Source organism: Penicillium mononematosum, assembly GCF_028829835.1.
Source record: "Penicillium mononematosum strain IBT 11891 chromosome Unknown utg000002l:1.0-8112719.0:1.0-8118358.0, whole genome shotgun sequence".
In the NCBI taxonomy this organism is placed as follows: Eukaryota; Fungi; Ascomycota; class Eurotiomycetes; order Eurotiales; family Aspergillaceae; genus Penicillium; species Penicillium mononematosum.
The window spans coordinates 4,133,389-4,159,240 of NW_026643272.1; the positions used below are offsets into that span (position 1 = coordinate 4,133,389).

At 47.4% G+C, this 25,852-nt stretch overlaps 8 protein-coding genes across 8 annotated transcripts; 5 read left to right on the forward strand and 3 right to left on the reverse strand.

Moving 5' to 3' along the window:
- Window positions 1-4,081: 4,081 nt before the first annotated feature.
- N7519_003357 (uncharacterized protein) lies at window positions 4,082-4,610 on the forward strand (the record flags this gene model as incomplete). Its single annotated transcript, XM_057290135.1, has 2 exons — window positions 4,082-4,290; window positions 4,358-4,610. 2 exons carry the CDS (start codon window positions 4,082-4,084, stop codon window positions 4,608-4,610), a joined length of 462 nt encoding a protein of 153 aa, XP_057151337.1.
- An 811-nt stretch (window positions 4,611-5,421) lies between these two features.
- Window positions 5,422-5,934, forward strand: N7519_003358 (DUF1993 domain-containing protein; the record flags this gene model as incomplete). Its single annotated transcript, XM_057290136.1, has 1 exon — window positions 5,422-5,934. One exon carries the CDS (start codon window positions 5,422-5,424, stop codon window positions 5,932-5,934), a length of 513 nt encoding a protein of 170 aa, XP_057151338.1.
- A 2,082-nt stretch (window positions 5,935-8,016) lies between these two features.
- Window positions 8,017-13,012, forward strand: N7519_003359 (non-ribosomal peptide synthetase; the record flags this gene model as incomplete). The annotated part of the gene is made up of 3 exons (XM_057290137.1): window positions 8,017-8,039; window positions 8,127-8,939; window positions 8,989-13,012. 3 exons carry the CDS (start codon window positions 8,017-8,019, stop codon window positions 13,010-13,012), a joined length of 4,860 nt encoding a protein of 1,619 aa, XP_057151339.1.
- Window positions 13,013-14,198: 1,186 nt separating this feature from the next.
- N7519_003360 (uncharacterized protein) lies at window positions 14,199-14,510 on the reverse strand (the record flags this gene model as incomplete). The annotated part of the gene is made up of 1 exon (XM_057290138.1): window positions 14,199-14,510. The coding sequence occupies one exon, from the start codon at window positions 14,508-14,510 to the stop codon at window positions 14,199-14,201; it is 312 nt and encodes a 103-aa protein (XP_057151340.1).
- A 2,255-nt stretch (window positions 14,511-16,765) lies between these two features.
- N7519_003361 (uncharacterized protein) lies at window positions 16,766-17,050 on the forward strand (the record flags this gene model as incomplete). The annotated part of the gene is made up of 1 exon (XM_057290139.1): window positions 16,766-17,050. The coding sequence occupies one exon, from the start codon at window positions 16,766-16,768 to the stop codon at window positions 17,048-17,050; it is 285 nt and encodes a 94-aa protein (XP_057151341.1).
- Window positions 17,051-19,348: 2,298 nt separating this feature from the next.
- On the forward strand, window positions 19,349-21,856 carry N7519_003362 (GMC family oxidoreductase; the record flags this gene model as incomplete). Its single annotated transcript, XM_057290140.1, has 10 exons — window positions 19,349-19,491; window positions 19,544-19,697; window positions 19,755-20,008; window positions 20,065-20,108; window positions 20,165-20,780; window positions 20,834-20,894; window positions 20,946-21,231; window positions 21,289-21,414; window positions 21,477-21,661; window positions 21,725-21,856. The coding sequence occupies 10 exons, from the start codon at window positions 19,349-19,351 to the stop codon at window positions 21,854-21,856; spliced, it is 2,001 nt and encodes a 666-aa protein (XP_057151342.1).
- Window positions 21,857-22,554: 698 nt separating this feature from the next.
- On the reverse strand, window positions 22,555-22,821 carry N7519_003363 (uncharacterized protein; the record flags this gene model as incomplete). The annotated part of the gene is made up of 2 exons (XM_057290141.1): window positions 22,555-22,728; window positions 22,774-22,821. 2 exons carry the CDS (start codon window positions 22,819-22,821, stop codon window positions 22,555-22,557), a joined length of 222 nt encoding a protein of 73 aa, XP_057151343.1.
- Window positions 22,822-23,335: 514 nt separating this feature from the next.
- On the reverse strand, window positions 23,336-25,214 carry N7519_003364 (type 1 glutamine amidotransferase domain-containing protein; the record flags this gene model as incomplete). The annotated part of the gene is made up of 2 exons (XM_057290142.1): window positions 23,336-23,515; window positions 24,477-25,214. 2 exons carry the CDS (start codon window positions 25,212-25,214, stop codon window positions 23,336-23,338), a joined length of 918 nt encoding a protein of 305 aa, XP_057151344.1.
- Window positions 25,215-25,852: the final 638 nt, after the last annotated feature.

The window sequence follows — 25,852 nt, forward strand, 5'->3', positions numbered from 1 at the left end:
AGAGCCGCGGACGGTTAATTTAGGGGTGTTTCATCTAGATCGAAGGAAGTCGTGGTTGTCCACGTTTTTTTCCTGCGAGCATCATAAGATCGATTCATTGGTGGACTTTTTTTCATTTCTCCTCACGGCTGCGGAGTAACTATATCCTTGTTCATCAAGTGATTAAATGCCATAGAGCGTCACTCAGATTATACCGGCAACATGACGTGGCTCGTACTATATACGCTGTTTACGAAAGTGCGAAGGTGTCTTTTCCTAGCAATGGAACAGTTTGCTGAAGAATGAGAATGCGGGGCCCTTTCCGCCAGCGAGCTTGATATCGTAGGACATCGTAGTAGAGTCAACTATGTCGTTAGTATAGTTATAGTATCTTTGAACTTTTGGAGTTACGGCCCGCAGGACATGGCCCAAAGTGGGGTACAATTAAGCTTTGCATAGATTAGTTATCATTCAGCTCTACCCACGCAAAATGCATGTTTATTTGTCTTACAAGCCTATATCTACCTAGGTAGATATTGGAAAAGGACATATGTTACTAACTCATAGTCGATACAACTAACTTCCATGGATTCAAGCTCACTTAAACTATAGCGCAATCAATAAGCCAACCTTGGAACTTCCAAGATCGGGCGATTTCGAAACCGTGGAACTCCCGGTGCCTTGGCTGATTAGTCAAACCAGGCAAATCCCGAGATCACCTCCAGGGCTGGGTAGGTCCACGGGTGAACTTCGGAATCATTCCACCCGAACGAATACGACTGGATACGGAACAATTATTTACCCCTTGCTCCTCCAAATTAACTGTTGTAAACACTTATAGGAGTTAATATTAACATAAGTACTAGCGGGGTTTCATTATTAGTATCACTAATAAGATCAATGCTAACTATGTTCTATATCCTATCTTCCATGCTCCTGTTATACGAAATGTATCTCATCTCTTATAATAGGTACCCGGCTGAAGGCAGGCTGCTTTTCTTATCAAATTAATCGCGCACGTGGAAAGCATTTGGCCTTGAATAATATCTGTAGATAGATACCCTCGCCCGCACTGGCAAGTATCGCGAGCGGAATTGAACAGACGTTCGACCTGGGAGCCAATAACAGGTCGGTTGGAATTCAAATTTTTGGCGGTGGTGGGTCCTCAACAACTTCTGCGGTAGGGATGGAGTTAGTTGAGACAAGGCCTATAGGGATGATGGATATTCCTCGAGCGGAGTATTAAAGTTGGGACCCTCTTTGTCGACAGGAGATGTCTTTGTCATCTCTCGCTTTAAAACATACGATGACTTGACTGCCTGGGGAAAATCAGGAGAGAGTTTTATCTAGTCAGGCTTTGCCGAACCCAGATATACACAAGTACTCTGCTGCACTAAAAGCCCACCTTAGGTGACTTCAGCATAACGGACCACTGAGTGAAGAAGCTCTGAAGGTTCATTTGTTTAAGTTTTATTATTCTCTTGCCCCTTTTTGCTTCCTTATTACAGCCTGACTTATATTGTACGTCGGGTTCCTTATCTTAGCAGTGACCAGATAGCCGTCAATCTGTCGTATGGATAAGGGTTCACGACCGCCATCTTCAGGATACTACGACCACGGAGTGATGCTAGGGATAAGATCCTCTCCGTCAAAGGCCAGGGCATTATAGCTCGGTAGCACTAATACAGCTTTTTAGTTCTTAGACCGACCAGCCTTTAGCCTATGGCGTAAGATGTGGTGGCAGCAAGGTCACGGAGCTTTGCTATAAGAAACTCTTCACCTCATAACACACGGCCATTTACGTGAAAATCTTAAACGTCGGCGCGTAGGTCGAGATGCGACCGCGCAATGCAATACGAATAACGAAGTATGTTAATATTCTTAATTTGATGATTGGCGATCCCGGTCTGTTCAAAACATTAAGAAACATACCGTGCGGGACTGGGATATCTCGGTCTTTCGAGTCTCTTAGTGGCTTAAGGGATGGAGCTCAGATTAGTTTGTTCTATATTTGTGGGATGAGACAGGTATGGCTGATAGGCAATAGTAACACGTCGTCTCGACGGCAATGATCCGAGCGGAGAAGGCGCATGTTTGGCAAAGCAGGGCCGCCAGATCAGCCGTGTGATGGCACCAACTAGAATCTATATCGTTTATATATATACGGAAGGGTAGTATAGATCATTAAGCTATTTCGAACAAAGGTTAAGCCTGTACATGTCCCCAGGGAAATACATAACTAACTATACACATGATTGTTGCCCATATATTAAAGAATATACCAACTGAAGATTCACGATGATCTAGATAAAATAGCAGAGGAATAACCCTTCAAGTGACGCGCTTGATGATATAGGCTATAGACCATTGTTGAAGGAGCTTGACTTGTAAAAGAAGTAGGCTGGTGATTAAGTGAAAAGTGACACTACGTATACGAATATAGTAGGTAGAACTTCCCGAGGTCTGTTTATCGTCATCTGCCCAGATGCCCAACCTTCCAACCTTGGAAGGAACCTTGGAACCTTGGATCCTTCCAAGGTTGGAAGTGGGCAGTGCTTATATAATACATGCGTAACCTTCGAAACTCCCGAGGTCCCGAGGTCATCTATCTGGGCAGGTGCCCGAGCCCTCTAGGGCTGGAGTGGACCAATAGACGTCTACCCCACCCAATCAATGGTCATGCAAAGGATCGGACCACCCATGGACCCGTAGAAAAACTTTACCTACGGAGATTAGATAGATTAGATATCGAAGATCTGATATATTTGCACTAGTTTACTTGGGTACATTCCTACATAGAAAAAAAAAAGTTCTATCCAGTTTTCATTGCGGGGTAAGCGTCTAAGTCGGAGGCAGCGACAGACCGTCACTGATTGTGTATTTTTTGCAGCATTTCGTGGGCCCCAAGACACGTACTGGTCAAACTGGACAGCCACATGATATAAGAGTCTACGAGCCATCATGTCAGCATTTATCTATGGCCCCTAACTTTAATTCAAAGGATAAGGGGGAAAGCCCACACTCCTTTGGAGTGAAGTATTTCCACCGCACCTCCCTGCACCTCAGGCCCCCCATAGATGCCCAAGGAATAGAGCCCCCTGCAAGCGAGTATAGGGTTCTTGATCATCATCTCTTGTAGTTCCAACCCCCATATTATACAGCCAATTGTCATAATTGGAGATATTCTTGATGAGTCAAAATGAAACGCTTCATAAGGAGCCAAAGAGCAGACATCATCATCCGCAAAGGCAGCCCTGGAGCAAAAGGCCCCACGAGGGCTACGGCCGGGTCTTTGCCTTGTATTCATGGAGCCATACTCAAGTGGCGAACTATAGAAGCTAATGGGGCGTTGATGAAAATGTCGAATTATATCGTTTTCGTACTCGCATCCCATCTACGTATTTATACGCCAAACGTCCTACCAACTCCCCGGGCTTGTCCGTCGTCTATATCCGATACAGTATGTTAATATCAGCCCTAGTGGTATTGATCAATTCCATTTATAGAATTAGGCGTCCTAGGGTGGAGAGAATAGCGCGCCAAGTATTCTGTAAGCTCTGGATACACGCGGCTGACTGATACAGTATGGGCTCTGGCAGATCACTACCCCGGATTTACAAGTTCTATCTCCAGAGCTGTGCTTTAAGATAGTTCTATATTTAGCTAATATTATGTATATACCAAGGCTGTGAGATCGTATTGCGCGCCACTCTAAAATTCAAAGTTATGTATATTTAAAATTTAAGCTATATTTAGTAGCCATCCTAGTTGTCACCAAGGCATTGCAACCAGAACCGGTGCGCCACGTATCTTATAGAGGAAAACCTTACCACCTTCCTCGACATCCAATGTACAATTGGTGAAGACCGACCGAGTGAGTTGAAGCAGACTGAGACAGTTATATTCTTCGTCAGGCGTGCTATTTACAACAGCATGGGTCAATTCGATGTCTCTATATATATAAAGGCGACCGTCTCCTGCTTGTCCTTCATCATTATAACAATATCGCGATCCACTTGAGGCTATAATCGCCAATTCTAGACACCCCAAGCCCAGCATTGCCCTTTTGCAATAATATATATATTCCCTCCAATCTATTAAAATGAAGGCTTCTTTCATTCCAATTGTTTTCTCTCTCGCTGGTGCCGCCTTCGCCGCTCCAGCTCCTGGGTCCCGAGTCTACCCTTACAGCATCGGCGACCTTTCCCTCAAGCACACTATTGAGGGAGACACCTGGGATATGAAATTCTACCTTATTTCCCGGAGCCCCATGGGCGAGGCTCTTGAGACGACCACCTGCCACACTGGTTGGTAAGTTATTAATATTCTGTACGAGGTCCACAGGACTACAGTAGAAGGGACTAACGTGGAAAACCAGGACAAATGGCACACTTCCTGTCGGCCCCAACAACCCCGAGGCTTGCGCTGACCCCGCCTACTCCTTCTTTTTCCCCGCTGGTGCTTCCGATGCCGAGAAGTACGAAATCGCCGCTGAGGGCCCTGCTGGAACAGCTGTTAATATCATTGAGTCTGGTTACAAGTACCAGTGTGGCCCTTACACAGGCCCCGTTGGTAATGTCGATATTGAGTGCAAGACTATCAATGGTGGAGAATTCTACCTTTACCAGTAATCGATTCGGATGTGCGTCATAGGGCGAGGGATGTCTATTGTGGGGCATTTTGGGGATTTGTGATTTTTGGGATAGTTGATAGCATATTATCGGTGACATTGTGTTTATATCCCACTCTTTTGGTCGCTGAAGAACATACTGTAATTGATATTGTGATGATCGAGAGTACTTTATACTTCGAAATGTAGAGACATTTTCTCTGAACAGGTGATTATAAATATGCGCAATACCACCAGGTAACTCCCTCCTGACCACCGAATATCACATTCAATTTTTGCGGCTGAAACCAAACAAGAGTATACGATGTATGTTGTAGTCCATCCTCCGCAGAACAGGAACTAAGAACTACGCTGCCTTGCCTTGGGGTCCATCCATGAATGGATGGATCCGAATGGGTAGATTAGTAATCATACAGATCTTCCAACCTTGGAAGGTTTGCCAAATCCTTCATCCCTGCAGCCCCTGACCAGATACCTAAGCAGGTAACCTTGCCCAGGTGGAAGACAAGAGAACCAGTGATTACAAATCCGACTTCGGTGTACGGAGTAAACATTGGAATTTCTTTTGCTGAGGGTAGAATATCTCGTATAGGTAGGTAAGATAACTTTGGAAGAGGCTCACTGATTACAAATCGCACCTCATTTCCAAGGTTGCCCAAGGATTTCTTCTAGGGGGATATCGTGTATATAAGGCCTCATCTACTTCCTTCTACATGATAATAATAATTCCCAATCAATCACTCCATCATTGTTCACTCTATTTCTACGGCCTACCATTGTCAAACTACTCACCTCGAAGTGAACAAATCAAAATGGCCTCCCCATTCTACAACTACACCATCGCCACTTTCACCAGAGGTCTCAATACCCTCTCTACTCTCCTAAAGAAAGCCGAAGAGTACGCGAAAGAAAACAACATTGCGCTCGATGAATTTCTCAATGCTCGCCTTGTCGAGGATATGAAGCCTGTCTCCTTCCAAATTTTGGCGGCAACGAACACAGTCTCCAAGGCCCTCGCCCGCGCAGCTTCTGTCGAACCTTCCACACGGCAAGAGGTCGATAAGTCCTACGAGGAGCTTTACAAGCGCATTGAGAGCACACTTGCAGAGCTGAAAAAGGCCGATCCAGCACAGATCGCTAGGAAGGAAGGGCAAACTTTCAAGGCCCCCCTTGGAGATGTTGTGTTCGATTATACGCTAGAGGATTATTCGGTGCGATTTGCGATCCCGAATTTCTACTTTCATGTTGTGACTACGTATGATATTTTGCGGGCGAAGGGTGTGCAGATCGGCAAGCTAGATTATCTGTCGGACTTCACGGCCTAGGCAAAAGGTCCAACTGGTTTAGCCTCGCTTGAGGTAAATTAGAACAATCTAGGCACATTGTGCATTCGAGACCATTGTCACTTTTCATAGGCGGAAACCTTGTATGAGTCTGCTTCGTATGTACATCAGTACCTGGCTCTAGTGGAGCTCCAATCGTACCACGAAGAAGATAATGCAGTCTACAACCAATAAAATGGTGGTAACTTTCAACGTGCGATGCATAACATGCATAAGTAGTGGAAGTACTAAGCTGGCACTCCGTAATATTAGTCAGGATCAATTATCCTATTTGTTATAGCAGGCTTGGGGTTTCACCAGGTTCGTGATGGCGGGAACTTTGGAAGCACGGAATAGTCGAGGCCACCTTGTCACATTTGGGCAGCGCTGTCCTCACTGCAGATCGGCGCGTTGTGATCGGCGGTCTCAACGTTCGGAGCCCTACGGAGTACTTCGAAGAACTCAATGCTACTATTGACGAGATCAGCCCTGATGGCGCTCCACAAGCGCTAGAATTTTCTGTGTCAAAGACCCGGAGACGGCCTGTCATTGGGAGAGAATGCTATGGACAAAACTGGACCCGAATGGAAAATAATAAGGGTCATACCTTGGAAGATAAGACTAGGTAAGACTTGGAATTGATTTCCTTGCCAAGCAACGTAGTCCCTCGCCAAGAGCCTTGGCAAGGACCGGCCCTATTTCGGGAAGTGGGTTTTCAGCACTCTATGCCTCGTACTCCGTACGGAGTACGAGGCAAGATGTATGTAACCCTACGGAGTAGACCCGTGTAGTTTGAGAGACATTAATTAACAAAAAGATGTGGTGAATGATTCACATTACACAGTGTAGATCATTTTCATCCGTATATTATGTCGATGAATATGGATAATGGCAAAATTCCACCTTTCGTAGGGCAGAGTGTTTCCACAATTGCAATGTGGACCTTGGACATAGTGTGTACATAGCTTCCAATATTTCGGTCGATCGTCCCCAGTAGTTGCCCTAAACAAATAAATGGCGCGAGGTTCTGGACGCATACGGAGTACTTACTACGATATCAGGCAGTTCCCAGTTTTGAGACATGCGATCGGCGGTGTTCGCGACGCCCTAAATTGCTGACCAGAGGCGACCCTGCAAGACTGCAACGCCACCATCCTGCGGCGCTGCAAAGATCCACTTCATATGTGTTTTGGGACCTATTATCATTCCTTGAGAAGTTGTTCATGGAGGCTGAGTCGGGGACTTCATGTGAAATCTGTGTAGAGGTATACCCAGAACATGCAGATCACGCTAGGCGATTGGGAATGGCGATATCAAGAGTCGGGCTTATCGTGGTCATGCCGGTGATATTACTCCATCCGGTAAGAGGGAATTCGAATAATACCAAAGCTCATGGAATACAATACTATGTCAGATCAATAGAGAAATCTCAGTATGTATTCTGTCGGACGAAGAGAAGAAAAAGAGAGAGAGAGAGTCTGTCACTCGTGTTCTATCTACAGGTGATTCCTGAGACAGCCATCACGTGATTCCTGAGACATCCAACAAAAGGGAAAGTTTAATAACGAAAAGCTCAATTGAAACAGGGGTCCTATTGTGACATTTGGCCCCCGTGAACCTGCAATGTATCAAGACCCTGGGCGTTTGATCACCTCACGGCCCTGAGACGGCAGACGGAACAATGTCTCTATCTTGGGCCAATACCATCCCGCCCAGCTGCATGATGTACAATCCGGTGGTTGAGCTGATCTCTCCGACTATGAACGGAATTCCGTGGGTCAAGCTTGGGTATCGGGATGCCATGCGGATCTTTCTCTTCTTGGTCCCGAGCGAGGTTACCGCTGTACTTTTTGCATGAAGAATTTCGGGATCTCAAAGAGGTCTGTGATGTAATTTGCGAGAGGTTGGTGGACCGGGTGGATATTGCTAGTGGATTACTTGTGTGAAGGACTCCTTTTGGGTTTGTGTATCAGATTGATGGTGGCCGTTACTAGGGTACGGGGCAGCATATAAGGCGTGAAGGACTTCTTCTTTTTGGGTTGTGTATCAGGTTGAGTTGAGATTGATTTGCACTAGTGATATACAATGGCGGACTCATCAAGATCTTCGTATGTTATCGAATCTATCATTTTAGTCCCTTTTTTCCTTTTTGGGGTGTCCATGTGAAGTTTCTTCCGATCCTGACTGTCAAACAGACTTATAGAAAAGCTTCTATACCTCCGCAGGGAGGCCTCCCATCCAGCCTCCTTTCACCAACTGTCCGCTTTATTATCCTCACGCACCGATTCTTGGCCCATCCGACACCTAATCCCAACATTCCAGGACATCTACAAGTCCATTCCCGAATCCCTCAAGGCCAATAATAATGAATCAATCACCCATCTCCGTTCACAAGTCAAAGCAGCCACCCCCAGCGTTGCAGAATTAATAGGAACAGACTCCCGCGCCGGGCTTATCGACGCTAACACCGGACGGCACCTGACACATATTGCCATTCGGCAGTTCTTGGAGAATTTCAAGATCCCAGTAGGACTCTCCCGCCATGGGAAGCCTCGCATCGCTGTCATCTTGCCCAACGGCCCTCTTATGGCAGTTGCTGTCCTTGCTTTCGTCAACAGGTACACCATTGTGCCCATGACTACGAACACGGTGGCAGAGCAACTGCAGACAGATATAGAAAATTCACAAGCTGATGCTGTTGTCGCGCTGGACGCTGACATTGGCAAGTTGCAGCTCGACAACGGTACCCGGCCAGTGTTTGGCATTGAGCAGCTTGAAAACTTGACTTTCCGCGTGGTCTCCGCACGGAATACTTCTAGTGCATACGACCATCCCCCCAATTCTGGGGATGACATTGCCATTATCTTGTTCACTAGTGGTACCAGTGGCACTAAGAAGCTGGTTCCCATCACAACTTACAATCTCATCGCTGGTACCATCGCTACTATAGAGTCTGTGGAACTGTCCGAGACAGATACATGTCTTAACATGATGCCCCTGAACCATGTGTATGTCCCCCTCCCGAATTATATATAGGAAGGCAACTAACAGCATCAGCGGTGGCATCATGCGAAGTATATTCTCCCCCATCCTCGCCGGCGGCGCTACAATATGTTGTCCCTCGTTTGACCCCAGCATGTTCTGGGATGCTGTGCAAGCCCCTCATATGACACCAACTTGGTACTACGCCACACCCACGATGCATCAAATGATTCTTGCCGAAGCCGAGCACCGTCCTGATGCCGTTAAAAAAAGCGCCATCCAGTTTATCTGCAACGCTGGTGGTGGCCTCCCTCCAACGCTTGCAGTGCAGCTTCATAATACTTTCCACTGCGTTGTCCTCCCCAGTTACGGCATGACTGAATGTATGCCCATTGCTGCGCCGCCGAGGGACTATAAGCTTGATCGCCCTGGAACATCGGGAAGGATTGTTGGCCCTGAGGTTGCAATTATGACTGAGAGTGGCAAGCCTGTCCCGCAAAATGGGATGCTTGGGCACATTTGCATTCGTGGATCACCTGCATTTGAGGGATACCTGACCCCTGCAGGTAGGATTGATACCAGTGCATTCAATGAATCCGGCTGGTTCGATACTGGTGATCTTGGACATCTCGATGACGACAATTACCTGTACATCACTGGCCGCAGCAAGGAGGTGATCAACCGTGGTGGCGAAATTATCTCTCCCGTCGAAGTGGAAAATGCGGTGCTGACCTCGGCCAAGGACCCAGAGTCCCCGCTGTATGGTCGCGTGACTGAGACATTGGCCTTTTCTGTCCCAGACGAAGTCCTGCAGGAAGTCGTCGGTGTGGTTATCGTCACTCCTCCAGGCTTCACTAGGCCGGATCTTCGCCAGATACACGAAGCGCTGCAGCCTATTATACATCAGCCCAAGTGGCCTGCTCTGGTGGTGTACATGGACGGCGTGCCAAAGGCAAACAACAAGATTCAGCGGATTAAGCTCGCAGACCGCCTGTCGTTGGAGACCTTAACCACGACTACGCCCCTGGCGAGCCGGCACTACGAAGCTGTCTGCCCGCCTACTGGTGCTCCGCTCAGTGCATTGATTCCGAAGAAGCCATGTGTCATCGATGAAAGGGTTATTCGCTCAGTTCTTAGCAAGAAGGCAAACACACCTGACGTGCACGTGCAAATAAACCCGCGCGACGGGCTCGCGCAGGTTGTTTTGTTTGTCAAGAACCCCAATGATGACCATGTGACACCTGCCGAGCTCCACAACCAGCTAGATGGCTATCTCGTACCTAGTCGTATCATTCTCCTCAAAGGCCCCATGCCTCTTGATTTCTACGGAAAACCTGATCAGGCCGCTATCAATGAGGCAATCCACGCCCGCAACTCCGATGGCGACCTGTCACCCATTCAGCGCCGCGTGCGTGAAATCTTCGCTGTCGCCTTGTCTTGTTCACCAGAGGAAGTATCCAGCGGTACCGACTTTTTTGCTGCTGGAGGTGATAGTCTTAGTGCTGGCCGTATGGTCTCTCAACTTCGTCGGGAATTTGGTATTTTCTTGGCCGGTGACATTCTCTTCCACCACAGCACCGTTGGAGCAATAGAGCAGAAGATTATCGAAGCTGTTCAAGTTAAGGCTGCCAAGGGCGAAGACGGCGGAGTTGAATTGCCGGGTTGCGAGAAGACATACAGCAGCACCAACCCAATTATCTTGGTTCTGCATCTGTTCCCGACTGTCTTCTTCTTCCCTATGAAGCGTGCATTCCAGTGGATGGTGTTCGCATACGTCGTGGCCGAGTGCTCCAATCGATTTCCGATTCGTGAGCACCTCATTGCTCGTTTGATGCTGGTTGTTTTCGCCGTGATGTCTGCTCGCTTATGCTCACAAATTGTGTCTCCCATCCTCGCTATCATCTTCAAGTGGCTTGTCATCGGTCGCTACAAGGAAGGCATGTCACCAATGTGGGGCCCTTACCATACGCGCTGGTGGTTAACCCAGAAAGCGACGCAGGTGTGTGGAAAGGGGCTCTTCAACAACTACAATTGGTCTCGCATTCTGTTCTACCGTTTGATGGGTGCAAAGATTGGAAAGAATGTTACCATGTCTGCATCTGCCAAGCTTGGCGAGTATGATCTTATTGAGATCGGTGACAATGTCGTTTTGGATACCTGCGTTTGTCGCCCGTTCGCCGTGGAGCGCAACACCTCTATGCTGTTGAAGCGCATTCGCATTGGTAAGGACTCGTCTGTCGGCATCAAGTCTATCGTCGCTCCCGGTGCTGATATCCCCGAGAGGACTTGCATTGGTCCCAACTCGTCGAGCTGGGAACTCCAAGACGCCGATGAGTCCAACCGCCAATTGCTAACTTCTCAGATTCCTAAGCCTCACTGGCTCTGGATTCTCTTTATTGTTGAACCAATTAAGTTGATCACTTGGATGGCTACTCGTATTACCTGGATGGCTGGTCTTATTCCTATGGTTCTCCAGTTCCCTACCCCAGCGGCCGACATGTTCCGGTCTACCCTAGATTGGTACACCAGTGATCACCGGATTGCATTCCACATTACTGCACGGATCTGTCGTGCGGTTGGTGGCCCAATTGTGCTTTTTATTGCGGTCTTGGTCATCAAGTTCTTCCTGGATCTCATCTGTGGCAAGCCCAAGCCTGGTCCTGCCTCGAAACAGACGACTCGCCAAAAGATTCGGAGTGCTGTGCTCGCGCAGATCCTACCCGCAGGTGACATTCACGAGCTCACTCGCCTGACTGGTCGTCACTATGAATTTGTCTCGATGGCTGTCCGTGCCCTTGGTGGTAAGGTTGGCAAGCATGTCTACTGGCCAAGTGTTGGTCCAGTCACGGTCGACTTCGATCTCATTGAGGTTGGTAATGATGTTGTATTTGGTTCCCGCTCAACTCTGGTCACATCCGATGGCTACGGTCGGGACCGCATCGTGATTGGCGATGGCACTATGGTTGGTGATCGTGTCGTCGCTTTGCCCGGCGCTACCATCGGCCGTCAAGCCATGATCGGTTCCGGTGCTTTGCTTCGCCGTAATGGTGAATATCCTTCCAACACTGTCTGGACTGGCAGCAAGGGTGGTGAGGCCATACAGTTCCCAAGTTCCACCTCGACCACCACTTCGACCGCTCCAACTATCATTGGGGATGGTAGCAGCAGCCCCAACAGCAGCGGTAGCGAAGACGAGAGATCACCTACTGAGAAGACGCCCACTGAGAAGCAGACCTACTATGGCAGTAAAGACAAGACTGTTACCGAGATTGCTGAGCAGGATGTGGATACCTGTAAGCCATTCGGTCGCGCCTTCTACCGCCATGAGGCCAACTACTACGTCCTACGCATGTGGCAAATTGTGATCTACTCTACCTTCGCAGTAATTGTCACTACTGTCTATTGGCTCCTCACTGTCTTGTTCTCCCTTTTCGCTCTCCGCACTATCCTCAAGTACAGTGACGCCGCTGGTTTCAAGCAAGGCGCCTGGCGCCCCTTCGTTCTGTACGGCACTCTCGCCTCAATCCTATCCGTCATCACCGCCGCTCAAGTCGTCCTCGCCTTTGCCATCATTCTCTCCATTAAATGGGCAGTCGTGGGTCGCCGCAAGGAAGGCTCCTACCACTGGGACAAGAGCAGCTACAACCAGCGCTGGCAATTCCTCCTGTCCTGCGAGACCCTAATCAAGGACTGCTACGACGGAGTTGGTCTCCTGCCCATGATCTCCGGCTCTGCCTACATTTCCTGGTACTACCGCCTCTTGGGTGCGAACATTGGAAAGGATTGTGCGATTCACGCCAATGGTAGTCCCAGTATATTCTTTACCGAGCCTGACCTCCTCACCCTTGGTGACCGGGTTGCTGTCGACGATGCCAGTTTGGTCTGCCACTTGAACTCGCGTGGTGGATTTGAGCTGCATACCTTGAAGGTTGGGGATCGGAGTATTCTGCGCGCTGGATCCCGTTTGATGTCCGGCGCTTCAATGGGCCAGGATGCTTGTCTTTTGGAACATACTCTGGTCTTGTCGGGTGACCATGTTGAGGATGGAGATACGCTCCAGGGATGGCCCGCCGAAGGGTTTGAAGGGAAACGGGTTTAAAATATTCATCTTGTTTTGCTTTTTGGTGCTTTTTGGTGTTGGACTTTTCTTGGAAAGCAGATATACTAGCATTTATAGATAGGACTTGTCTGATTTTAATTATTGTTATATTGGTATAGAGAAGATCAAGCTTGCACGATGCTCCCGCTTTGTAGGGTGTGTGTAAAAAATACTCATTAAACAAGGTGTTGATATCCATGTCCACAGGCGGGCGCCACGGATGATCATACCCCGATCTAGCTATTTGGAAACCTCCAGAGCCCCTACAATTTGAGGCGCACCTTCCTATTTAGGTACAGATCCTACCTTGATAGTTGGCCAGCTTGTTTTGCCTACCCAGGTACATCCATGTGTACATATACGCACATCCCAATCTCTACACTCCCTACATGTACGTACAATATAGCAAGATAGCAGGTAGACTAGTAACAAAAATAAGTCACTCCTACCACATTATGTTTCTCATACTATCCATCTACCTTTGTATCAACTAATTCTTTAATTGCTTCATCCGCCTTATTGTCTCCTCTCCTTTATCACCATGATGGCGTCTCCACAACCAGAAGCTTTTCTCTCGGCACTCTCTTACGCCCCGAGCCTAAGATCGTCCTCGAATCCACCAAACCCCCTCCCGAGTCCCCACCCCCTGCGCTTAGAACCGAGACATGCCAGGAGACATGTTCCGATATAGGCCCGAGATTGGCACTGGCGGTTGAGGACAGGAAAAGGCAGAAAAGCTAGTGCAGTAAAATTATAGAGTATAAAGCTGGGGGGAATAAGCAATTGCCGACAATCAATGTTCATAATCAAGCAAGGTTTTTCTTTGAATTTTTTAGTATATAAACCAGACTTTAATAAAGTGGGCCTCATATAGGGCAGAGAAATCGTATCCGGTCCTTACCCGGTGCCAAGACCGGGTATGTGGCAGAATTTCCGGACTTCGGCAAGTCGGAACTGAATTTGACTGAATTTTGGCGCGCACCTCGTGAGCTGCGTATATCCACATATGCAAACTCAATATAGTTATCAATTGATTGGCGTGGTTTTATAGCTATAGAAAAGAGCCAACGAGGTATGTGATCCCTCAAGCGAAGAAAAACTAGCAAGCAGCGACTGTAACAACAAGACTATGTACTTTCCCAGGTGCTCATCTGAGAAAAACGGGAATACAGAACGCGAGGTGGTACTAAGCAAGTACACAATGACCGTCCTCCCCTTCCTTTTCCGGATAATGTAACTGCAGTTCCTTCTTCCGAAGTTCGGGGAAAATTACCTCCCAGTCCAGTTCTTCGTGAAGTATGAATTTGCGACCGGTCTTGACGTTAGGCGAGAGCTGAGAGTAGTACACCGAACAGTATTCTTTGGCGGGCTTCTCATTGACAAGTCGCACATCTCCTCGCTCCCAAAGTTTTTTCAGGAGGCGCGTTCGCCTCTTTGCAGCCAAAACTGCCCATTTTTTCCCTTCCGGGTCATACCAATTCCCGAAATACCCGTACATCGGCATCCATAGTTCACGTACACCCGGAGGTCTAAAACTCGGCAGACTATCCAGTAATAACACGTGTTCAGACAAAAGGGACCCCTCTAGGACTTGGAAAAATTTGGACGGGGTGTCAATTGGGCCAAATCTATCCAAGTCAATTCCAAACCAAAGCGTATACCGACGTTCGTAATGGATAGGGTCATGCTTTATCATGTACAGTGTTTGGAATTCCTCATGGACCCATCTTGGGATGACAACTCGGTAGTCTTGGTTGACCGGACCGTCTGGACTGAGAACTGGAAGTTCAAAAGGATCCTCGGACTTTGAGCTTTCGAGGCTATCAGTGTCGTCGGAATAGCGACTTAACAGGTGAAATTTTTGCACTAAGTTCGGGTCGGGTCTTGTAGAGTACCGTGAAAAACTGTGATATTTTACATCCCTTGCAATTCTTTGTATACTCTAGGCTCATACGACCTTAACATGATTTCTTCGGTTTGCGCTAGGTCAATACAGGAAGGGCTTAAAGCGTCAAGGCTTAGGATGTCCAACGCCCATGTATATATCCTCTCGATCGGGATATAAGGAGTTATAGAATGATTATTACACATCGAAGTGGAGCAATTTATGTCCTTCAGGTCTTTATCGAGCCAGATCAGGTCATATCTCTCACTTATCTAACACTGTTGTTTTAGTATCTCATATTGAGAACTGCCTTTATTAGTTCATTTATTCATTTTCGATTAGCTACGATAGCTGAATCATTATCCTAATCTGCCGTAGTGTAGCGTACAAATCGAAAATATGAGCAGGGACTAACATATGCAATAAGATATTGCCGCTATAGACCAAGCTATTGATCTTCCTAAGATGGTAAGTTTCATATGATTACTCCTCCGCTTAAAGGACGAACCGATCTCGGCATCTACATTGACTAGGTCGAGAAAATACTAAGGAGTTATAAGCTTCACAATCTAATTGATAAGGATCCCTCCCCTAGGCACTTCTCGACGGCCCGAACGCAGAGAAATAGCACACCCTCTCGCTATAAGTGAGAATATAGATAAACGCACGTAGAAACGCCACTAATCTCGCAGAGGAGATTCTTAATGAGATAAAAAAGAATCTAAAAGCGAGAAGAATATAGAGCTTTAAAGACTACTGTAGACAATTTTAAAGAGCTCTCTCGTAATTAATTTGAATTTCAGAAGGCAAAAGATAACTATAAAATAACCTTACCACGTATTTCTATGTGTATGGAAAAAATATAGTGAGACCAGAATGACAAAAGAACAAAGAGCGTTAAGACAATAGGCAAGACATTGCGAAAAGCCCAATCGACCAGCACACGGCGTAGAAAAATACCAAGGCGATGGCGGTGTCTTTGTTGTCCGCTGCGTGGACCATCTGTATACCCATGTAGATTTGCGCGCAACTGCAGGGTTGGTCCAACGAGGGTGCAGGTCAATTACACTCCATTTGGAGTGGGAATGCAAAACGTGAGGTCGTGCTAAGCATATTTATAACATTTATATGCTTTCTTTTTCCCTTCACCACCAATTTGTATCAACAAAGATAGAGACCTATCTTAGACAAAATTACTATAAATCAGAATATTGGACTCTCGCAACATAAGGGGTACAGATATGATCCGGAAATAAACAAGTCGCAACGATTGATGTTTTAGAGTGCACTCACTGTCTTATTTCTCCAAAGGTCTTGACAATGGCCTTTGTGTTGTCTCACTTCAAGTGATGTCAGCGTTGATACAGGGGTGGCGTAATATTATCCATAAATGAGTGGCTATAATGAATTATGGACCGGAAGGCTTGGTCGATTACCACGAGTGTGACTGGTAATCGTGCGATTATGGGAAGGGTTACGGCGACGATTATAAAGAGCCGCAAAGGCCAGAGGCAGGACGGAGTTCATCGAATTGAAACAATAGCCATGTGTTCTTCTTCTCCTTTGGGACATCAGAACAAAGACGGCGAGATATATCCGAACAAAAGGAAATAATAAGCTAGGAGGACAGATACCAGGGTATTCATTCAAACCTAATGTCAGATATAGTCGCAGACGAGGACATGAAACTCAATCGTCCGGAGGATGACTCTGTTATGGGACAATGCCTTTCTCATAGATGAAACTAGACATACTCAAGACATGGGCTCAAGGCGAAAAGAGCTATTTTATATATTTCGTCAGGTCTGTCACTCATCAGGGATTCTTTCCACATACTCTGTTCGTTCTTCTTTTCCGTCCCGCTGAACATGGACGGTGTTTCTGCTGTTGCTGCAGTCTTTAGCTTAGCAAAGATCGTGCTATATGGGATCAACGTTTTGGATGACTACCGACGACTTGTTGTCACGGAGGAGCTGAGTTATCTCGTTAACAAGGGTGATGGGCTAACAAGCACCCTCACCTTGAATACCAATGCTGCTGAGGAAGTCGTGAGATATTGGAGCCTCTTTTACGAAGAGAACTTTGATTACAAGGACTTCTGCGAGGACCTTCAAAGAACGCAGGTCGAGTTCAAGAAACATTGCACTTTTTGAAAAGGAACAGATACTGGAACTCAAGGGCAATATCCCGCAGAAACCGGACAAATTAGCTTTCGATATGGCCGTCGCGCAAATTCGGAAACAGAACACTCGCATTTCCAGGGACGCATTGAAACTACTCAATATTTCCTCATTTTTCACCAACAGATACATCACTTTGAGCACCTTGACGAAATCACTCATCATATACGACACCACTAGGGAAGAGCAGCGGCGGACGCGGTCGAAAGTACGGGGAACATGCAGAATAACCAAAAGATTTTGGCCATCGAAACTCACCAAGGGGAATGGTGAAGTCCACAATATGCACCAAGTCTCGCCTGGTCGCCAACTCCCAGGGTCGCCGCTTGACCGTTCAAGAGCTATTTGGGCAAGTATAGAGCTTGTTGACATGTGGTTGTTTCAATACCACGCTTCCAATAGGACCTACTCGATGAATGCTACCGTACGAAACTCGATCAGAAGGACCTACATTCATCTGAGCATGAACTTTGCCAGAAGGTTGCCGAAATGGCAGGTCCCCGCCAACTCGAGTGTTCGGAGAAGACCCCTTCGGCGACCAGTTCTTGTTAGACATGATTCCTTTGGTCGAGATTTGTCCTATTGTGGTCTTTTTCTTTTCTTTTCTTTTTCCTCCTTCGGTGTAAGTTCGCTATATAGAATTGTTAGATTTCATCATACCATATCTTCTTGTTTGCCCGAAAATTTAACTCTTTTTCACATTTCATCATGTACCTGAGAATCTCTCTATGTCGAACTTGTGCTATTTTTAAGGACCCTTATAATTCAATGAACGCATGGTCAAGGCAAGTGTTGTCGACAGCAGAACAAACACTAAAATAGCCCAAAACTGTATATACTACTTTCCCTTGGGACTACTGCTGGCAAATGGAAGAGATTGGATATGTAGAAGTCATTCTGTGTTTATTTATACCGCGTTACTCATTGTTTCTCTCCCTTGATGTGTAGTATACTTAGTCTCTGACTTTGGACTCTTGTTTGATTGGTGGAAGATATATTCGGCACTGTACTTATGTCTCTGGCGAGCGCTGGTCATCCCTCAGACCCGCCAAGTAGAACTAGCCGTTAGGAGTAATGTTAGAAATGGTTGTATAAACTTTTAGCTTAACCAGCAAGTGATGTAGAAGTACCATGCAGTCTGATGTGTCAAATATCCTCCAATGGGAATTTGTATCAGCAATTTACGTCTGCCGCCTCTTGCGTAAACAGTCTGGAAGACTGTATGCCCCACGCCAACTAAGTTTACCCCGCAAAATTACTATTTACAGCACTGCTATTGCGGGGATACCGACAATCCGCGAGGCTAATGCGGCGAGAGTCCGGTACCTAATAGGCGGGCTGAATCATGCTTCCCGGCTAATAGGAATCTCACTGAATCAGAATATTACTTCACTTGATCAAGCCCTACTATATTGGATTCGTTCAAACCATGTTTATACTCTGTTCTTCCGCGAGCGTTCGGAGAAACAGCTAAAGTATGCATGGATGGCATTGAACATAAATTCGTCACGTGGTTATTTGTCCTTCCTATAATTCCGGAAGCCAGGGATGTGTAGGTACGCATGACAATATATTGAATTAGAGGGCATTGAGAACCAATCATATAATCCTTCGCTGGATGACTCCAATAAACTGCTTTCGACCCCCACGCATACCCTCCTTATCCATATCCCGATACCCATATCCCGATATCCCGTCCGGCAGGATGGAGGAATAACAAGGGCCCTTGGCAAAATATTACCTGCACATAATTTGCAAGAGCTCGGTCTGGGCAATCAATTGAGCTGACGAGAGCCATCCATGAAATGCGGGGAACTTCCCAGAAGGTATCAGGGCATATCCTGGCTTTGGGCTGTTTGAGATATGACAGGGATAGTCAACGTAAAAACAAGACAATATCACTAGCAATGCCCATTTCGATGTGTTGCAAAGGCCATGTTTTTATGATTCCTATCACCATGCTGATACATGTGTCTGATGCGAAGAGTTGGGTAAACTCATCTCAAACGCACTTTTTGACAAGGATAAGTCTGGTGTTGGCCACACTCAAGTGCTTGAACTCTATCTCCGCGCGCGGGGTCAATGAATAGGGCTATTGGCTGTAACTGTGACTTGATTTGGGGAAATTGGCCTCCATAGATACTCCTAAGGGCACAAAGACACGGCTATATAAGGTCCCTCCGGGATGTCTCATCAAAGATTTGATTATTCCCTCGAGCACTTTCTTGACAAATATCCTCAATTCACTGGCTTGACAACAAATTCAGAGTCATGACTATCCCAGAAGAGGTCGATATCATCATCTGCGGTGGCGGCAGTTCGGGATGTGTGCCTGCGGGCCGCCTCGCGAATCTTGATCACAACCTATCTGTGTTGTTGATTGAGGCAGGGGAGGACAACTTGAACAATCAATGGTGAGAACGTTGAAGCCTCCACTTCCAGTGAATGTATTTTGATGTGAATTAGGGTGTACCGCCCGGGCATATACCCGAATAACATGAAGCTTGATTCGAAGACGGCATCGTTTTATAATTCCAGGCCATCTGAACATCTAGATGGTCGCCAGGCTGTTGTCCCATGTGCCAACATTCTTGGAGGTGGCAGTTCCATCAACTTCATGGTAAGTGATTCCTGTTTGACATTGTTGTCAAGTGGCCCCGAGCTAAATGCATTGAAGATGTACACCAGAGCATCTGCCTCGGATTACGACGACTTCCAAGCAAAAGGCTGGACAACCAAGGAACTCCTTCCGTTGATGAGGAAGCACGAAACATATCAACGTGCGAGCAATAACCCGGAACTGCACGGCACTGACGGACCCATCAAGGTCTCATTTGGAAACTATACGTATCCCATCAAGAATGACTTCCTCCGCGCTGTTGAAACGCAGGGAATTCCATTCACTGACGACTTGCAAGATTTGAAGACTGCGTATGAGATCCAAAATTGATTGTATATTGTGTCCTGCTAACGACGTAATGTTACAGCCACGGCGCAGAACACTGGTTGAAATGGATCAATCGTGACACAGGTAAGAAAAAATGTCCACTTTTAAATATTATAATCATCTCTGACCCTCGAGACTAGGACGACGAAGTGACGCAGCACACGCCTATGTCCACAGCACTCGAGCCAAGCATAGCAACCTCCATCTTCAATGCAATACCAAGGTTGAGAAGGTGATTGTTGAAAATGGCCGTGCTGTGGGAGTTGTGACAGTCCCAACTAAGCCTCTCGGCGGTGGAGAGCCAGTCCGCAGGATCTTCAAGGCTCGGAAGCAGATCATTATCAGTTCGGGTACAATGAGTTCCCCACTTATTCTCCAGCGGTCTGGGTTTGGTGATCCTGAGAAGCTGCGCCGGGCTGGTGTCAAGCCCTTGGTCAACCTACCAGGCGTGGGCCGAAACTTCCAGGACCACTACCTTACTTTCTCCGTTTACCGCGCGAAACCCGACGTCGAGTCCTTTGATGACTTCATCCGTGGAGATCCCAAAGTCCAGAAGAAGGTCTTCGATGAGTGGGATAAGAAGGGCACTGGTCCATTGGCCACTAACGGTATCGATGCCGGTGTCAAAATTCGGCCTACCGAGCAAGAGCTAGGCGAGATGAAGAAGTGGCCTACCCCGGACTTTACGGAGGGCTACGAGTCGTATTTCAGGAACAAACCCGATAAGCCCGTCATGCATTACTCGATCATTTCTGGGTAAGCATCTCACACGGTTCGTTTTGGATGTCACGAGGCTAACACACGCATAGCTGGTTCGGAGACCACATGCACATGCCTCCGGGCAAGTTCTTTACCATGTTCCATTTCCTGGTATGGCACAAACTCACTAAAGCGCAGTAGCGAGCGCTGACAAGATATTAGGAGTACCCCTTCTCTCGTGGGCACACCCACATCCAGTCGGCCGACCCTTACGAAGTCCCGGACTTTGATGCGGGTTTCATGAATGACAAACGTGACATGGCCCCTCTGGTCTGGGGATATATTAAATCCCGTGAGACAGCCCGGCGTATGGGCTCGTACGCTGGAGAGGTCACTGCCATGCATCCTCAGTTCGCCTCCAACTCATCGGCACGGGCACAAGATATGGATTTGGCGACTACCAAGGCATATGCCGGCCCGAACCATATTTCTGCTGGTATCCAACACGGTAGGCTGTCTTTTCCCTCCAGGCCGAGTTATCTCGCCCAGCTAATAATCGATATAGGCTCTTGGACCACTCCATTGGAACCCGGAAAGCAGCCTTCAGCCTCAATCCTGAACTCCAACAGACACGAAGCTCGTGCTCCTTTAGAGTACAGCGATGAGGATATTAAGCACATCGAGAAGTGGGGTACGTATCAACATGGGAATTAGTAATCTCTTAGATCACGGTGTCTAACAGTTTTGTTGTAGTTTCCCGTCACGTTGAGACAACCTGGCACTGCCTCGGCACTTGCAGCATGGCTCCTCGAGAGGGCAACTCCATCGCGCCACACGGAGGCGTTGTTGACGAGCGTCTCAATGTCCATGGTGTCAAGGGGCTCAAAGTCTGCGACTTGTCTATCTGCCCGGACAATGTGGGCTGCAACACTTTCAGCGTAAGTGTTCCATTTCTTGGTTTCTCTGGGACTCTGCTAGATACTGACTTTTACAACCGATAGACTGCTCTCCTTATCGGTGAAAAGTGCGCTGTTTTGGTTGCGGAGGACCTGGGCTACTCTGGAGCCGATCTGGATATGAAGGTCCCTACTTACCATGCTCCGGCGGAATTCTCCAATCTTTCTCGCCTTTGAGGGTCTTTCTTGATGTGAAATGAAGAACATGAGACTGTTATTGCGTTTTATTTGCCGAGAAGAATCGATTCGTCCCTACGTCAAATTGGATTAAACAATTAGTACTCCCCGCGGCTGTTTAACCAGTGCCTGAATGAAGGTACTGTGGCAGGCTGAAGGGGTATTGGTGGTCCACAGGGCTCCAACCTCGGATTCTGCCCCGTTGTAGGATTCATAGACCCCCAGGATCGTGCCACAGGCTTCGACAATGTATCAGGTAATTCAGGGTACACTTTAGCGGTATCCCGTATGTCTCGCCGATGATAAGGACTTAGGGCGAAGATTCCACTAAAGCATCAATATCAGAATTAAACTTGTGAGGTGAAAGACCCAATCTCCGGGGTACGTGATTACTTACCTGGGATTCCCGACTTCACCTGTCGTTCCCGCATCATGCGAATGTTCGAAGTAGACATGAGCTCGGAGGGTGTTAGCAAAACCGGTGTTTTATCGACACGTTGAGGCGCGCAAGGAGGGCCAAGTTGAAATTGACTTTCTGGTCGACTGGGATTCTGAATTACAATACGTCAAACGAGTAGTGGTCTCGATGTGGTTGATCGAGCGTGGCTGAAGAGCTGGTAGTAGCTGGTAGTAGCGTGGCGACAGTGTGGTTGATGTAGCGTGGGCGAGGATCGAGCAGTGAAGAGGTTGAGGATGATTCAAGAGACGGTACTGTCGTCGCTCAATGGGACTAGGATGTAGCAGTGGCGTAGCTGGGACTTGATTTTAAAGGCGGTCGCGGTAGCACTAGTCAAACAGTGCCAGTAAGCAGTGATGGTGTGGTCCTGGATCATAGCAGAGAGGCTACTGCTGCGACCAGCCAAGTGATGGTGCTATGAGATGTAAGATGAGAAGAGTGTGTGAGAAGAAAGAAAGACGAGCAACGAAAACATGCGACGCATCCTCGATAACCCGGCAAGCACCATGGTGGAAGGCGTTTCTGCTATAGAAACTCTGATGGAGCATGTTCAGGAATTCCAAGCAAGCTTTGAGTGAAAGGCACTATTAAACCCATGACAGACTCATTTTTTTACTACAACGAAGGCATAATAATTGAAAATTCTGTCTCTTCTACGCTACACTTTCTTCTTCCCCTTTAGCCGGAATAACCTACAACCAGCCTCATACCGTCTCTTCTTTATAGAAACTCTAAATTACCCTTGGTCCATTTTCGGATGTTTTCCATACCTCATAACTTTTCCAACTATCCTCTTATTCTCCTCCAAATATCCTCCAAATGTCCTCCCAGTCTCCTCTTGGTGTCCTCCTCACTAGCAGGATACGGCCCGCAGGCCTCGCGGAATGGATATCTCTAGCACTGTTTCAGGTTATCACAACTTCGACCGTTAGTTGGTATGTCCACAAGCTATTCACTCCTATATTATATATCCATAGATCTTGGTTTATTTGATTTGAAAGATACAAGAATGATTTCACGCCTTAGACCTGAGGTCGATCCGGCCTAACAGTCCCTTTTACTTTGGTACTCTCTGTCTCACCCTCGCCCTTTTGACTCTTGCCAGGTTCGTTCACAAACGGGTTCATGGTATCCGCACTGGAGAGGCCTTCCTGCTTCTGCGAGATGCTTCCAGTTCCAGCGGGTGCGCCCATGCCTCTAGGCTATTAGCAAGTTAGATATGCTTTCTCTTGAGACGCTGGGTGACAAAATGACGATAACGCGGAACAAGAAATTTATGACAAGACACGGGAAGGAAACACGAACCACATCATAACCAGAAGAACCTGGTACGTCCTGCCCGCCCTCTGATCTCTGACTATACTCTTTGGTCGCTCCGCGTGGCTCTGTGCGTCGCTCTGGAGGAGCCTTGGTGCTAGGCTTGCTCGTATCGCCTCTCTGCCACAGGTAGATTGATATTGGGAGCCCTAGACCAATTGATACCAGTAGCCTATTCCAAGTAATTAAGTGTAAGTCAGAGGCGATTAATGCAAAAATATCACGAAAGGGAAAGTGAGACTAACCACCGGGGGCTCTTTTCCTGGCCGCTCGGCCTTTCGGTGGCGAAATACCTTCGACTAGAACTCAGTCGAGGCGATTGAAGTCCCAAAGATGGGAGGATATGCTGTCTCCCGGCTGCATGTGGAATTGAACGGCGGATAAAGCTCATATTCAACGATTGATGAACTCAGAGATAGGAATTGGTAAATAGGTCTTAAAAAAATTATTTGCAGTAAAAATGGAGGAGAATTGAATTTAGTGAACTAGAGCAGTATATGAGCTCTTGGTCTCTCGGTGCTTTCATAGTTACATCATTCTACCTTTCGGGCTTGTTTCCAAAGAATTGTTCCAAGCTTAGCCCTACGCTTCCAATGAGAGTCATGAAACCTGATTATGGCCCCAAGTTTAATTATGACGCATTCGAAGAAACTGCAGACGTAGAGAGTTGTAGCAAGCCATCTGTAAGATCAAGTCTCTTCTATCCCTTCATGCCTGAGCTTATAGCTCGAATAGAAGTTTACGAACAATACTTCGCATTCGCTAAAGTATACATGGGAAAGAATTGAGAGATGTATATTTCAGTGGAATAATAAAAACAATATATTATACACTGATCATTCTCACAAATCGATCACCCAAGGCGCTTGCCGCCAAGGGATTACCCGCAGAGACCAGCTCTCGATACAACGTAGTACCACCAGTCTTTTCCCGCACACCTTCAACCATCACTGCACCTTCGTTTCTCAAGGTAGACTCAACTTTCTCGACCTCCCCGCCCCATAATGTCTCCATAAGATTCTCTTCCGCATCGCTCCACGATGTAATCTTATACCCGTTATAAACAAACGAGCCATCTCCCGCCTTCTTCGTACTCAACAGGGCATAAGGCCCATGACAGATCACAGCAGTGGGCTTGTTCTCCGCATGGAAGTGACGCAAGATTCGCCCTAATTCTGCATCCCCTCCTAGATCTTTGAGTGGTGCGTGCCCACCCGGGATAAAGATAGCCGCGAAGGTGGTCAACTCATCGTCGCTGATGGTGCTGAACGGTCGCGGGCTGCTGAATCCGTTCTCGCGTTTCATGCGTTCGATAAGGTCGTTTCCGCGCTGACGTTCGTAGAAACTGCCGGCGTTTGCGATGAGTGATTCGCTACTTGGGTCTGCGGCGGGTTCTTGGCCTTTGGGTGAGGCAAATGTCACCTCGTGGCCTGCACTGAGGATTTTGTGTAACGGCTTTGCGAGCTCCTGGAGGAAAAACCCCGAAGGCTGTTCGACGACCTTGCCAGCGTCGTGTCCGCTGGTCCTTTTCAGGGGGAAGGAGTGCGCATCGCTCAGGATAATGAGAACTTTCTTAGGAGGCATTGTGAAAGGATGTAGGATAGATCGGGAACTGCAATTGCCATTAATATTTGGAAGAGTAAGCTGTTGTGTCCCTGGTGTTTTATATTTGGGAGACTTCGGATAACAAAAGTTGCCTACAATGACATCGCGATGACGTATCAAATCCCTGCACACACCATCGCCATCACCCAGGGCCGAATCTTGTATGGTTCCCCGTCAGATGCATATGTCAGATAGTGATCCTTCCTGGCTAGTGTGATCAAATATAAGTGACAGGCGGCGGAAATAGGGCAGATCGCTATACCACCAGGTTTGGTAATTGCACGGATGCATTGAAGCGTCCTTTCGAGACCTAGCCCGTTCATCTTGGCAACATCGTGGTATAGTCTAGGAGAATAAAAGAAGCTGAATCTTCCGTCTAGGAAAGAATAAAGGTATGGACCTGGGGCTCGGGAAACTCAGCGACCTTTCACTGTAAAGCAAGGGCCGTCTTCGGACAGGGGATTGTTTCCACGTCCTATCAAGGCCCAATCGAGTTGTATTTCCATAGTCGTGGAAAGTTCGCAAATGAGTCAGCGGAGATCCTGGCCCCTATGAACGCGAGCTTCTCGGTGGGCATATCAACCCCAGCCCAATGCTAGATCGTCTCCATGTTCATC